General features: G+C 49.9%; 1 protein-coding gene across 12 annotated transcripts in view; it reads right to left on the bottom strand.

Moving 5' to 3' along the window:
• OTOF (otoferlin) overlaps positions 1 to 12896 on the bottom strand; it is a 99225-nt gene that overhangs the window by 34802 nt on the left and 51527 nt on the right. For all 12 annotated transcript variants that reach the window (XM_023619361.2, XM_070235752.1, XM_070235757.1 and 9 more), the window contains 3 exons: positions 7086 to 7159; positions 5535 to 5661; positions 4995 to 5049 (listed from right to left, as the gene is read on the bottom strand). In XM_023619361.2, the coding sequence (XP_023475129.2) occupies positions 4995 to 5049; positions 5535 to 5661; positions 7086 to 7159 (256 nt within the window). The remainder of the gene's footprint in view (positions 1 to 4994; positions 5050 to 5534; positions 5662 to 7085; positions 7160 to 12896) is intronic.

The raw sequence follows: 12896 nt of genomic DNA, 5'->3' as shown, positions 1-12896 counted from the left end.
AAATATGAGCTATTGTTATAAATATCTTCTCAAATAGAATTCATCTTCAGTTAAGTGGTTGGTCTTCCAAGCAGGCAGGGTCATGTATGATGCTTACAATTGTTTTGCTGGACTCGAACTTGCATTTTAACAAAATAGCCTATGCTAAGCTAGTATGAGCATTTACCTCAGCACATTCTTCTAATGAAACTCTACGGGTTGCTTTTTACGCTTCTTATGTTGGAGATTTGGTATTTTAATTACTGTGCTTTGATGCAACTCCTAAATACGATTTCACTCAAGAGAATTATTTTCCCTTTTCATAAAAAATGAATAACCATGAAAGTCATCATCCACTGTGTCCATCAAAGTCTTATAAATATTCTGAAGGCCAAGAAAAATCCACATATCAAAACTAATGATGTCAAGAAAAATAAGAACTCCGATGCCAATGAGAATGTTGTCAAGAAAGTATATAGAACTGGAAACTGGACATTTACAAACTGAAGTGACACTTGAACTACGCTTCTATTTGGAACTTGAAGTGCTAAAGGGCATGGGGCTCAGAATCCAGAGCTCTGAAGATCAATAATCACCATTTCTTCAGGGAGCTAGAAAGGAAATAGAGCTAATTAACTTGGCTCTGAGAAGTTTACTGTGAGGAGAGTAAATAGACATTAGAACATTCTTTGCACCGTAATTTATAGGGTTTTAACCTCTATGAAGCTTTTTATACCAGAATCTTCTTAAATCTCATTATTGTTTCCCACAATTAACACATCCTCTCCTCTCCATAAAAAATAAAAAAAGGCTTTCTGTAACTTAAGACTGGGAAGTAGACACAGTTTTGGAATGATAAGATACTAAGGATACGCCATCAGGAGAGTAACCTTCCCACTGTGAGTGGTTGATTGGTTTTTCTGTTTTCCATCCAGAGGCCAGGCCGTGATGCTAACCTTTTTGCCCTCTACTCCTTCTCAGGGATGAGGATCAAGGCCGCCCCAGGGAGAGAAGCCCAAGGTGACCTGCCCTACATACCATCTGTATCATCCTCCAGGAAGCATAGGATGCCCTGACATGATCCAATCTGATTCTCATCTAAAGTTATAGGACCGCCCAGCAACCAGACCCCACCTGCACTGATACCATTTTAACGATTTTTTTCATGATCTTTCCTTTGTCTTGTAAAGAAATAACTCATATACCTATGCCTTATAAATTTAGCCCTAACCCTCAACGCACTGCAGCTCTTACTGCCCATGGGTCCTGTCCCCCATGCCTGCAGCTCTTACTGTCCATGGGTCCTGTCCCCATGTCTGCAGCTCTTACTGCCCATGGGTCCTGTCCCCCATGCCTGCAGCTCTTACTGTCCATGGGTCCTGTCCCCATGTCTGCAGCTCTTACTGCCCATGGGTCCTGTCCCCCATGCCTGCAGCTCTTTGCTGCCCATGGGCCCTGTCTCCATGCTACTCCATGCTATTCTCTGAATAAAAGAGCACTACTGCCAGACCTTGAGAGTCCCAGAAATCTTTCTTTCCACTCCTTGGCTCCCCGAGCCTGCATCATCAGGACCCAAAGTTTCCACCTTCCTCCACTGAGCAGAGCCAACAATGGTGGACAACCCTGGCTGGAAACTCTGATACCCGAGAGGTAGGAGGTGGAGAAGGGAGGAGGGTAAAGGGTTGAAAGGAACAAAGGATGGGGGGCAAAGAGGGGCCCCAGAGGGTGCTCTTTGCCGGCTGAGGGGTGGCCTGAGGGGAACCCTGAGAGTACACGATTGAGGTGGCTCTGGGGTGTTGGTGGGGGAGGGGAAGTTCATTCCTGCTGACCCCCTCCCCCCACCTGGGGCTATAGGGAGGGGCAACTGTATCACCTGGACTTGAAATTTAAAAAAATTCTGGGGAGAGGATTAGCCATCCCCTCCTCCACTCTCCAATCATCAGCAGAGAACTTGATCTTGCCAGGGTGGAAGACGAGGAGGAAAATGAGCCACAAAGAGACCAACTGACCAGCTGACCAGGGAGACTTTTTGGTAATTGACTATTCCGCCCTCTCCTTCCAAGATAAGGGAGATAATCCCCAGGTGGCTTCCTGAAAGCCATTGCAAGGAACAATGCCACGTGTAACTCTACACCTCTGTCCTGAGAGAACTCGAGTCATGGTGCTTTGTGACCTGCTTCTGAGGGAGGGATCTGATCAGGCTGCCACAACATCTGCTGGGCGCTGGAGATGAGAGGCAGGGGGCCCCCTATTACTGCTCTTCTGGAACATCCTTTACCTTCCCTCAGCTCAGGTGGCAGAGATGGGACACAACCAGATAAGCATTTTGCGATCACTCCAGTGATGCATAGAGGATGAAGTGGAGGAGGCAATATGAGGGCAGGGAGACCAGATAGGAAGCGAGTGCAACATTGCAGTCGAGGCTCGGGGTCCAGGATCAGTGGCAGGGGAGATGATGGGGAGGTGAAAACTGGAGAGATATTTGGAGGTGAAAACGTATTAGGTCTTGGTTCCAGGAAGAGCAGGCAGGGAACAGACTGAAGACTCCATGACCCACCAAGGACGTCTCTGCCCAGTGCTGAGCTTTGCTCACTCTGATGGGGAAACTGCATATTCACAGGCAGGAGATCGTGGCTTCTCGCTCTTGAGATGCCAAGGTTCAGGACAGGGTTTGCACATGACATGCGTTCTAAACAGAAGAAACAAAGGGTGTGGGTGCACCATGGTCTCTTCACCACTTCGAGCCCTCAGGATCCTTCCTGGGCCTGAGTTCAGCTAAGGCCCCTCTCCTCTCACTAGCTGGGGGCGCTGGCTGAGGTCTTTCTAACTCAGCAAAGCCAAGTTCTCCAAGCCAGGGAAGTCTCTTCTGGTAGGTTTCCTTGCTTTATACATTGTACTTATTGGAAGCAAGAGTAAATCCATATTTGCTTCCTCATGGCTCTCCCTCAAAGTGTGTTAACACTTGCAGTTGAGATGTGAATGAACCTGTCAGACACTGTCTTATCAGCTTAAATACAACAGTTCTGTTCAATTCAGAATATTTACAAAGCATTTGGAGGAAGAACATCTGATCCATTTAATACAAGCCTCTGGCAGGAAGCAGTCTGAAAGAGCTCTGCAAAACAAGTAGCAGGCAGTGAGCTGAAGATGAACAGGGACCAGAGGGAGCGACTGTCCGAAGGCTTAATTAGAGAGAACCTGGTTGCTCTGAGAGCTGCAGCTGGGCACCCTGGGGTTTGAACCCTGGCTCTGCCTTTGAATAATGGGTGACCTGGGGCAAGCTCCTTACCCTCCTCGCGCCTCAGTTTCTCCCCTCTGAAATGGAGTAATACCTATATTTGGACCATTGTAAGAATTACACTAACTTAAATGGAAAACACACATGCAGCTCCTAGTATAGTGCCTGGCACAGAGTAAACTTTCAAAAAATAATAGTTACATTAACTGCAACAACAATGCCATCATTTTCTATGTGCCCTTCTGTGTCAGGCTGGTGACACTGCAGAGGGAATGGTATGTGACTATGGGGGTCTTTGTTCTTTGGGATTTTTCTCTTTTAGCACATGGAGAAGCGAAGCCCTGAGCCAGTCCCTTGGAAAGGCCCTCAGATGCAGACACTGTGTTTGGGTTTTGATAGAGGTGAGGAGGTGACGTGCCCAAACCTCCAAGAAGTCCAGTGGCTTGAGGTTGTCTGAAACCCCAGGGCAGGGCCACTTGATACCGGAGCTAGTTCTCCAGCACCTGTGAAGATGGTCACCAACTGGATGAGAAGGAACTGAAGCAAGGGTTAAGGGAGACAAGGTATGTCCCGAGGAAATGTGACCAGATGTACCAGACACAAGGAAAGGTGCCATCTAGTCCATCAGACAGACGCCTGAGTGAGGTGAGGCGGGGCTGCCCTTACAGCAGGAGTGATGTGCATGGGACTTAGGAAATGGGCGTCAAAGACAACCGGTAACCTGGGACAGGGGGCTCACTCTGATTCTGGGGTCCAGTGTTGGCAACTAGGGCAGGAAGTACAGCGGCAGACAGGTGGGGTCTCCTGGAGGCTCTGTCCCCCTTGACCAGCAGCATACTTGCTAGGAATGTCCAGCAGCCTCCTGACCTATAACTGAGTCTTGTTAGTCCTCAGGGGAGGGTCTAGAGCAATAGATGGTCCCAGGGCCCTTCTTGCTTCCAGTTTATAAGTAAATACTAGGTACTTCTGGCTTGTACATTAGACTTCTGTGAGTTGTGTTAGTGTAATTCAGTCTCTCTGGCTCTGATCAACTCTGGGAGGAGAGAGAAAATTAAGGATGTGGCCCTGCAAAGCTAAGGATCAGGTGCAAGGCTGGGAGGGCTGCAGTGGGGCCCAGTTTCCCCGTGTGGCCCTCTCCCAGCAGCTACCAGCCATGCTCACGACCCGGCCTGCCTGCACCACGGCCACATCAACAGCCTTACAGCTTCAAACTCTCCCTATCTCGGCCATTTTGTCTCCAGTCTTAGAAACACACAAACAAAAAAAATTCAGTGTTAATTTCAGAAAATACAGAGAAGCAAAAAGAAGGAAAAAACACCAAAATTCTCAGCATCTGTAGATAACCAAGACTGACATTACTTCCAGCATTAAAATAATATAAAATAACAATTTCAAAAAACACACCAAAAAAATCTTTCTTCAGAGGCTCTTATCTTAACTGTTGGAACATTTTTTGGTGTGTAGTGCTACCTGATCTCGTTGTGGCTTTTCCAGGGCCCTCCCACTTTATGGAGTCCAGTGACAGACACAAAATCCTGGGAGGGCTCTGACCAGCGGAAGCAGAGTTCTCAAGCTTTTCTTTGGGTTTGTACCTCTCTACTTACGACACTTCTGTGAATACCTCCTAGGAATAAGCTCGCTTTTGCAACTTACATTCAGCTTGTGGTTCTCTATGACCCCCAGATCTGCACCTCCACAGAGTCTACAATGCACATCTGGCCAGAGCCCCCACTAGAGCAGAGTCTGAAAGCCACGAGGGCTCCAGGCACCTACCTACCTGGTAATCCATGGGCCGCCTGGCACTTGGCTCCATCTTAATGTCTGGCTTGGATCTGAGGAGGAGAGAATATTGTCAGGCCTGGTATAAGGAGACTGCTTGCAGGAGGGGAGGAGGGCACTCGCAGTGGTTAGACCTTGGAGAAGGACAGAAGGACAGAATGATGGTCTTCAAACATTCCTGGACCACCAAACAGAATGAAGGTTAGTTGTTCTCAGAGGCCTCAACAGAGAGGACCAATGAAAGGCAGGAGTAACAGGGAGACAGACACTAGATGGACAGGTTCAAATATGGGCTGGGTGGCTCTGTGATTTCCCTAGGCCCCGGGGTGTTCAACGACCCAGGAACAGGACTGCAGTGGTTGTACTCTGCCTTGGCAGGGAGAGAGGTGAGAGAGACATCCAGGAAAAAAACGGGCAGGGTTAGGAAGAAGCTGCCCACAGGCCCTGATTCCTCCCCACCCAAAGTCTAGACACGGCAAGATGGGGCCTGCCTGACGGGGTACAGGTGGTCAGGGCTGCGGGGCACTGGCCCACTCACCGCTTGTTGGAGACATTGGTGGTGAGCGCTGTGACAGAGGCTAGAGACACTGTGTCAGGATCCAGCCCATCCCCCAGCCGAATGGCCAGGCGGTCAAGGTCGTCCATTTCCAGCACAGCAGGTTCATCTGGGGAAGAAGAAAGGCCGGTGGACTGTGCTGGACGGTGGGAGAGTGATTGCCTTCCCCCTTTTGCTTTGGTGTCCAGGAAGCTAAGAGCCAAATTCCAGGTTTCCTTGGTAGCATTTGCTTGGAATGTTACGGCCTGTATATCTGCAGTTTTTTTCTACTTAGTCTGGATCTCTGATCTTAACCAATATTATATCTGGTCTTGCTTTTTTATTTTAATTGAATGTAACTCTTTTACTGTATATTATTTATGTAAGAACTGAATATCCTCTGTGGAAGAAGGTAGGGAATAAAGAACCCACACCTATGTACCTCTCGTAACAATGCTACCATTTATTGAGTGGCTACTATGCACCGAGCACAATGCCAGGCACTCTATACACCTATCTCTAGTCCTCATAGCCACGTCCCGCCAAGACAGGCATTATTCTCATGTCACAGACGGGGAAACTGAGGCTTAGGGAGTAACTTATCCATGTAAAATAGCTGATGGACTTCAGAACCTAACCCTGTAGTGATGTGTATTAACCCAATGAGATGAAGAAATGACGATTCTGAGAAGCCACCCAAGGATGGTAGGTTTGGGCCTCAGCCAGCAGCTGCATCCTCTCCAATCTAGGAAGGAGAAAGGCACAGCTGGAACTGGCGTGGGGGTGAGAGAAGGGGGAGAGATTCTGGGGCCAGTGGGCCACACAGGAGATGCTGGGGAGGGAAGCTGGAGCCCTGGGGGTGGGCATGAGATCAACACACTTGAGTCAGAAAGCTACACACAGCTCCCTGATCCACTCCATCTCTCCCCTGTCTTCCCCCGGTCCCCTCTGCTTCCTCTTAAACATCTGCCTGGCCCCCTCCCCAGCCCACTCCTCCAGAGGGACCAGTGCCACAGCCCACTCCAGCCTCCCAGGGCCCACCCTGCCTCTCTCCCCCAGGGCCTTCCCTGCACCCGGTGAGAGGGTGTGGGGAAAAGGCAGGACAGTGAGTCTTGCCACCCAGTAAACATTCTCGGGACTCTGGTTTTCCCCTAGAAATAGGGAATTAGCCAAACAACTTTGGGTTTTTGTTATTCCCTTTTCTATTTAAACATCTCTAGGCTTCTGTGTGGAGAAAAAGAATGGGAGCGAAGAGGGCAGGAGGAGCCTTTCATAAACAGGCGCGCCAGGCACACGGCTGCGCTCAGTTCTAGACCAGCAGACAGACCGGTCCCACCCTCAGCTGAGAGCGCCCCCTTCTTGAGGACCACTATCAGACCTGGCTCCTCCGCCCGCCAATGGGAGGCCAGGCCCCGCCCAGGTGGCTCCGCCGGCCAATCGCAGGAGAGCCTGTTGGGCGCTGCCCGCGGAGGGGCGGGGCTTGGTCTCCATCAGGTGCGGAGAGACCGCCCGCCTGGACCCGGGCTGGGACCCGGGCTGGGGCGCGCGCCGTACCTTGTCTTTGGGGTTCCTCCTTGTGCGGCCGGTTCTTGCCGAGCTTCATGGCAGAGAACACGCTTCTCCCGGCTCTGTGAGGGGCCCGCCAGGATGAGGGGGAAGACATACAAACATAGAAGAGCAAAACCCGAGAGAACCCGTAAGAGAGAGATCCAAACCCCAGCCCCTCACCTGCTGGTCCCGAGAGAGATTATTGGGGGGCGAACTTCCTAACTTGGGAGCCATGAGGAAGAATTCGGGCAGAGGAAACCCTACCACTCCCTCCTTCCCCATGCCCTCACACCACCGAGGAGTAGGCCGAGCCCCAGCGACCAGAGAAGGTGGCATTCAGCTGGAAAGAACCGTTTAACTGGAGCCCCTGGGGGTCTTGGACTGATCTCAGCCCCCTCAGTCCAGTCTTAGAGCTCCAAGCTGCGTCCGTGCCCCCGAGCTCATCCTCTCTGTCCCTGCACCCCACTCAGCTGGTTGGAAAGAAACCAGAGGACCCGAGACAAAGCATCAGAACAGAAGGGCAGGAACAGGACTCAGAGGGGCAGAGGCCGAGGAGGAGGTGGAGATGTGGTTGAAACTAGCTGGTCACTTCCCACATGGCTGTGGTGCGCAAAGCCTGCCTTGTCTTTCCCCAGTCTCGCTGCTTCCTGGGATCCTCCTTGGTCCTCACTGAAAAGGAGGAGATGGTCCTTTTCTGTCTATCTTTGGTCCTGGCTTTGCCCCTTCTGTCTGTCCCCTCTCACTGCAGAATCCCCCGTCCACCAACACCCAGGAATGTATGGCAGGCTCTGTAGTTCCTACCTCTTCCTCTGGCTTGGTGTGGCCTTGTGCCCCCAGGTGAAGGGACTTGCAGTCAGGGGTGCTGAGGGAAGGGGGCAGGGGTCCTCACTGTCCCTTCAGTGATGTCCCTGCAGCGGAGCCTGTGGTCCCTGGCGCCAGGAGGGACCAGGAGTAGGATCAGCAGGGGGTAAAGTGCAATATTCCATTACCCCATGAATATTGCATGGGCCGGATACCTGACTCCCTCCACTTCCCGTTCTCCCTCCTCCTGGGTGTGGCCCTGTCATCCTGTAGGCCCAGGTGGGGCGAGCTGCAGACTCCAACCCTGAGCACACCCACAGCAGAGCCCACCCATCTTTGGGTCACGCATCTCCCTGTGGAGGCTTGACTATGGTTCCCAGGACCCACTGTTCTTTATGCTGGGCAATGTGAGATTGGGGAAAACCTCTCTGGCCTTGTAGAGATGGCCTAGAAACCTCAAGCCCCTCTACCGGGGTTGGGGAGCCAATTTCATCCCTCCAAACCTGGCCCTATCCTAGCCCCACACTTTTTCGTGACTCTTCATGTGCCAGGCAAGACGTGAAGGGATGTGTGTTGGTATCCCAGTGAGAGAGCAACCAGGAGCCACCCATTTCATGTGGCACCAACTCAGTTCAGGAAACACTAGTATGTTCGTAATTTCCTAAAAAGGCATGAGGTGGGTGAAAGAACGCTGGGGTAACAATGATGTGTCTGCACTAGCCGGCATCATGTTGTCTGGGATGGAGCAACGGGAAGAAAGTGAAAAAAAGGTACTCTAAAAAAGGAAAACTGATGCCTTTAGAATTGTTTAAAAAAATTTCCCCTCTTAATAAGGGATGATGCTATATATGTATGCCATATACATATGGAGCAACTACTGGGGGCCAAAGGCGTTTCCAGATATTTGCTCATTTTATCTTCAGAGCAATGCTGGGAGGGACATATGCTTCTCCTCACTCAGTGCAAGGACGACTGAGGCTCAGAGAGTTGAGGTTGAAGCATACAGCTTCTGTCTCCATTGTGCCCATGTTTACAGAGAAGGGGCTCATTCAAAAATAACCTATGAGCATCAACACATTTTGGAAGAGATTGCTATGAACGTTAAATGACTGGTGACATAACATTGAACAGGTCAATGAACCATTAGAAACCATCGTGTGGTGGTGAGAAAGGGACCATTCTGCCTGGCTTAGGCTGAACCATCCTGTGGGATTGCTCTCTGCCTGGTGGCCTTAAGAGCAGGGGTACTGGCTGGACTCTGACCCCTGCAACAGGAAGCGTGCCTAGCGTGGATCCTCATGCCACTCCCCGTGTCAGTGTTTGGGATTCCTCACTGCTCTGACTGCCACTCTCCTGGATTACCCAGGAGTCTCCTGGAGGGCCCTGTGTTTGATTTATACAATCACTTCTTGGCCATTCCTGTGCTGTGCCATCCTTAGAGTCCCAAGCCCCACTTCATGGGGGTCTGTCCCCGGGATGCTGTCGCATGCAGCCTTCTCCGACACAGCCTTGCCCTCACATCATCCCCCTTTGCCCTGCTGACCCCGAGAAAAGTGCTCTGAGATGGCAGGTCAAAGCGATGTGTCTGGTCAGAAGCAAGCCTAGCCTGGAGAAGCCTGCTGCTAGGCATCCTGGGACAGGATCTGGCCCTGCTACCTGAGGCCCAGAGAAGGTTCAGGTAGCAGGGAATCAAGGCTTTCTGATGCTGGTTCCAAGGGCCTACTCAAGTGGAAAAGAGCTTCCCCTTGAGCAGACATGGCCCTTGAATTCCAAAGCCACCTTATTCCTTAAAACAAACATATTTGGAAGTGAAGATTGAGACTTTTTAAAAACTATACTTATCCATCCATTCTGTACCATACCCTGATGCAATTCAAAGGAGAAACCCCTCTCCCCAACCCTGCATGATTTTAACCATCTCAAGTAGATAGGTTCACTGCTGGAACTCTCGTGTGTCTGGGGGTATCTCTAAATGATGATTCGCCCCTTTAGGAAAAATACAGAATATGTAGGTTAAATGCAATTTCCAGAATTCTTACTATAGGCTGTGTGCCTCTGTCTGTTCCTCCTAGGCCCACTCTTCAATTCATCTGAACTGTGGGCAGTAGAGCGTGATGTCATCGGCTATCATTGCCCTTTGTCATTTTCTGATGGATGACACATCAGAAGTTCACTATGGAAGAAACCTTTTCTTCCCATCACAGCACTGGCTCCTGGAAAGCACTGTGCCTGCTTCTCTTGGCAAAGGGTACAGGTTATTTTTGAAATACGTGTTAACTTCATCAGGGAATTTTGAAGATTATCTACTTGCATTAAAGAGTTAGATTTCAAAAAAATGCAATTTGTTGATTAGGTTACTGGTGTACTGAGAATTTTCTTTTAAATGAAGTTCTACATTTGGTCTAGTTGGGTTCCCCAATTACTGAAGATATAATTCGATGAGAAATAGACAAAGAAAACAAACCAATAGTCAACTCAGTGAAAAACTACTTTGCAACCAAGTGGCTCCTTATTCACGGATGACATGAGGAGCCAGCGGAGGTGGGCCTTGTGGACTCTCTGAGGATTAGTCATCACCTCTGGGCTTGCCCATTGCTGGGTTCAATGCCATCAGAATGATACGCACTTACAATTTAGACTGCTACTTCTCTCTAGAGAAAAGATTTTAAAGTTAGTTCACTCACTGTAAACTTTTTCATTTACGGGTCTGATGATTTCTTTGCTAGTTCCTTGGCTCAGAGCTAGAAGGACGTCGTTGTGGTTGGGTGATGTACTCAAGGTCCTAGGGGAGAGCTCGGCATTCATAATGACCTGGGAACATTGGCCAAGCTAAATTTAGTGAGCTGGGTGTTTCATGAATTTGGAGCTATGTATTATTCTGGAGGTAGTGACTTAGAGCAATGTGGCTGCCCAGGGCTTCTCCCCCCTGACTGCCTTCAGTCAGAACTGTCTGGGCTCACGAGCTCAGGCCTCAGGTAATCGGGAGAAACAAACTCCTGCCTAAGAGAAACACAGTCTGTGGTACTTCTCTGCATTGTTTAAATGGCCAAATTTTCAAAACTTGGGGAATAGTCTCCAAGGGCCTGTGATGGGTTTATTTCTCCTGTTTTCCATGCCCCAAGTACAGGTAATTTCATAATTGCAGCCTTCACAGTCATCTTTCAAAGTGTGTTGAATTTCAGACGTGTTAGTTTAAGATATCTTCCTACATCTGGGCAGGACAGGTTGACCCTTCATACAGAACCTGTCTCCAAACGGGCCTGCTTGCTCATGCATCCTTGTCACACCAGCCGGCTTGAGAGACCCTCGTGTACTTAGCCCCAGATTTGCCAGGGAAGCTGGCTCCTCAGCTCTCCCTGGTGGCCCAACCCCTTGCAAGGCTCAAGCCAACAGCATCATGGAGATAGGTTTTCCCGTCTCCCCAGGTGAACCTGTCCCTGAATCTCAAGTCCTCATAGGGAGCATGAGCTTTTTCATGGCCTGAATCTTAAGTTTTCCCAACTGCAACTTACACCTGTCTCCACGTATGCCTCCTCAGTGGAGAGAGAAACCAGCCAGCTTTGCCACATGCTAACCTTTCAGAGATGTAAAACTGTTTCCACAGTTTTTATTCTCCAGGGTAAAGAGTTTCAACTTGTTGAATCTCTTCTTAGAAATCCCATTTTCCTACCCTTTCCATCATCCTAAGGCTCTACACATTAAAATAAGAATAATAAATGCTAGTTTACTTTATTTCATATGTTAATTGTCGATGGCAAGACGTTAGGATGGGGTCGTGCTAGGGAACCAGCATTTACTGTGGGCCTACTGTGTGCTTGCACTCTGAGGCAGCTCTTAGTCTGCCTGTGGCCAGTCTGAATCCCTGGGGTCTAGCCCAGGACAGACTGGGGAGCTGGAAATCAAGAAGGGCTTTACAGCCTCACTGCTCTCAGACAAGGAGCCCGGGGGATGGACAGGTTATCCGTGTCTCATCTAGGCCTTTTTTTTTTAGTGTCCATGCAGAAACCTGACCCCTTGAAACCATTCCCTAAAGAGGGACCCGCAGCTCAGCATCTGCCATCATTTCCCACACCCTCGAGGATGCGACTCCCTGGCTTCCTCTCCAAGCTGGGCACATGGTCTGCCTGAGGCTTCTTTTCTTGCTCAGAACCTGGCAAACTCCTTGACCCTTCAGGTCTCCGTGCCTGAGCTCTCCCCATGCCATATCAGTGCCGTGGTATCATGCTTTTGCTCGTGTGTAACAAGTGGGAGTTGGAACTCGATATGCTCTTGTTAAAGCAATGAGGCTGTGAGCCCCTGGGATCTTAACGCGAGCAGATACCCCAAGTCCATGCCACTGTTGCTTACTTCAGACCCCTATACACACAGTCCTGATGTCCCCATGATGTCCTCGTATCAACTAATTTTTAACTTCCGGGACCCCAGTTTTGGGCAAACCTCTCATCATCTCTGGGGCTCAGTTTCCATACCTGGAAAATAAAGAGCACATTCCTGGCTTTTCAGCTCTACTGGTGTGTTTGGAAAATTAAATTAAATTTAGACTACCATCAAGTGCTCTAAAGTCCAGGGCCTATTGTAAACTCTGGGTAGGAAGTTAGATTCCCTGTGTTTTAGTCCCAGCTCTGCCTCTATTCTGGGGCAGGTCACTTTCCCTCTCTGGGACGCAGATTTGTCATTTGTAAAAAAGGGCATTGGACCAGAGGCCCCTTCCAGCATGGTCAGCTTGACTACCACTGCCCTTGTGAATTCCCCGTGATGCTAGAGAGTCCTTGAGATGACCTGTGCTTCTGGGGGAGTCTGTGAGACCTCCTCATCAGCCCAGGCCTTAAGCCTTTACAACTCCTTGTGGCCGGCCCCCTCATCTGCTGCCCCCTCTTCCTCTCCTCTCCCAGACAACGCCTGATTGCTCCACCCCCTAGGAGGCCTTTGGGGGAATGCAGATGGTGAAGACCACCAGAGAGGGGTCACCTCTCCTTAGCTTTCTGGGGCTTCATGCTCTGGCCACCCACTGTGGTC

The sequence above is a fragment of the Equus caballus genome, chromosome 15 (genome assembly GCF_041296265.1).
Source record: "Equus caballus isolate H_3958 breed thoroughbred chromosome 15, TB-T2T, whole genome shotgun sequence".
NCBI lineage: Eukaryota > Metazoa > Chordata > Mammalia > Perissodactyla > Equidae > Equus > Equus caballus.
This window is presented reverse-complemented; position numbering and strand designations above follow the sequence as displayed.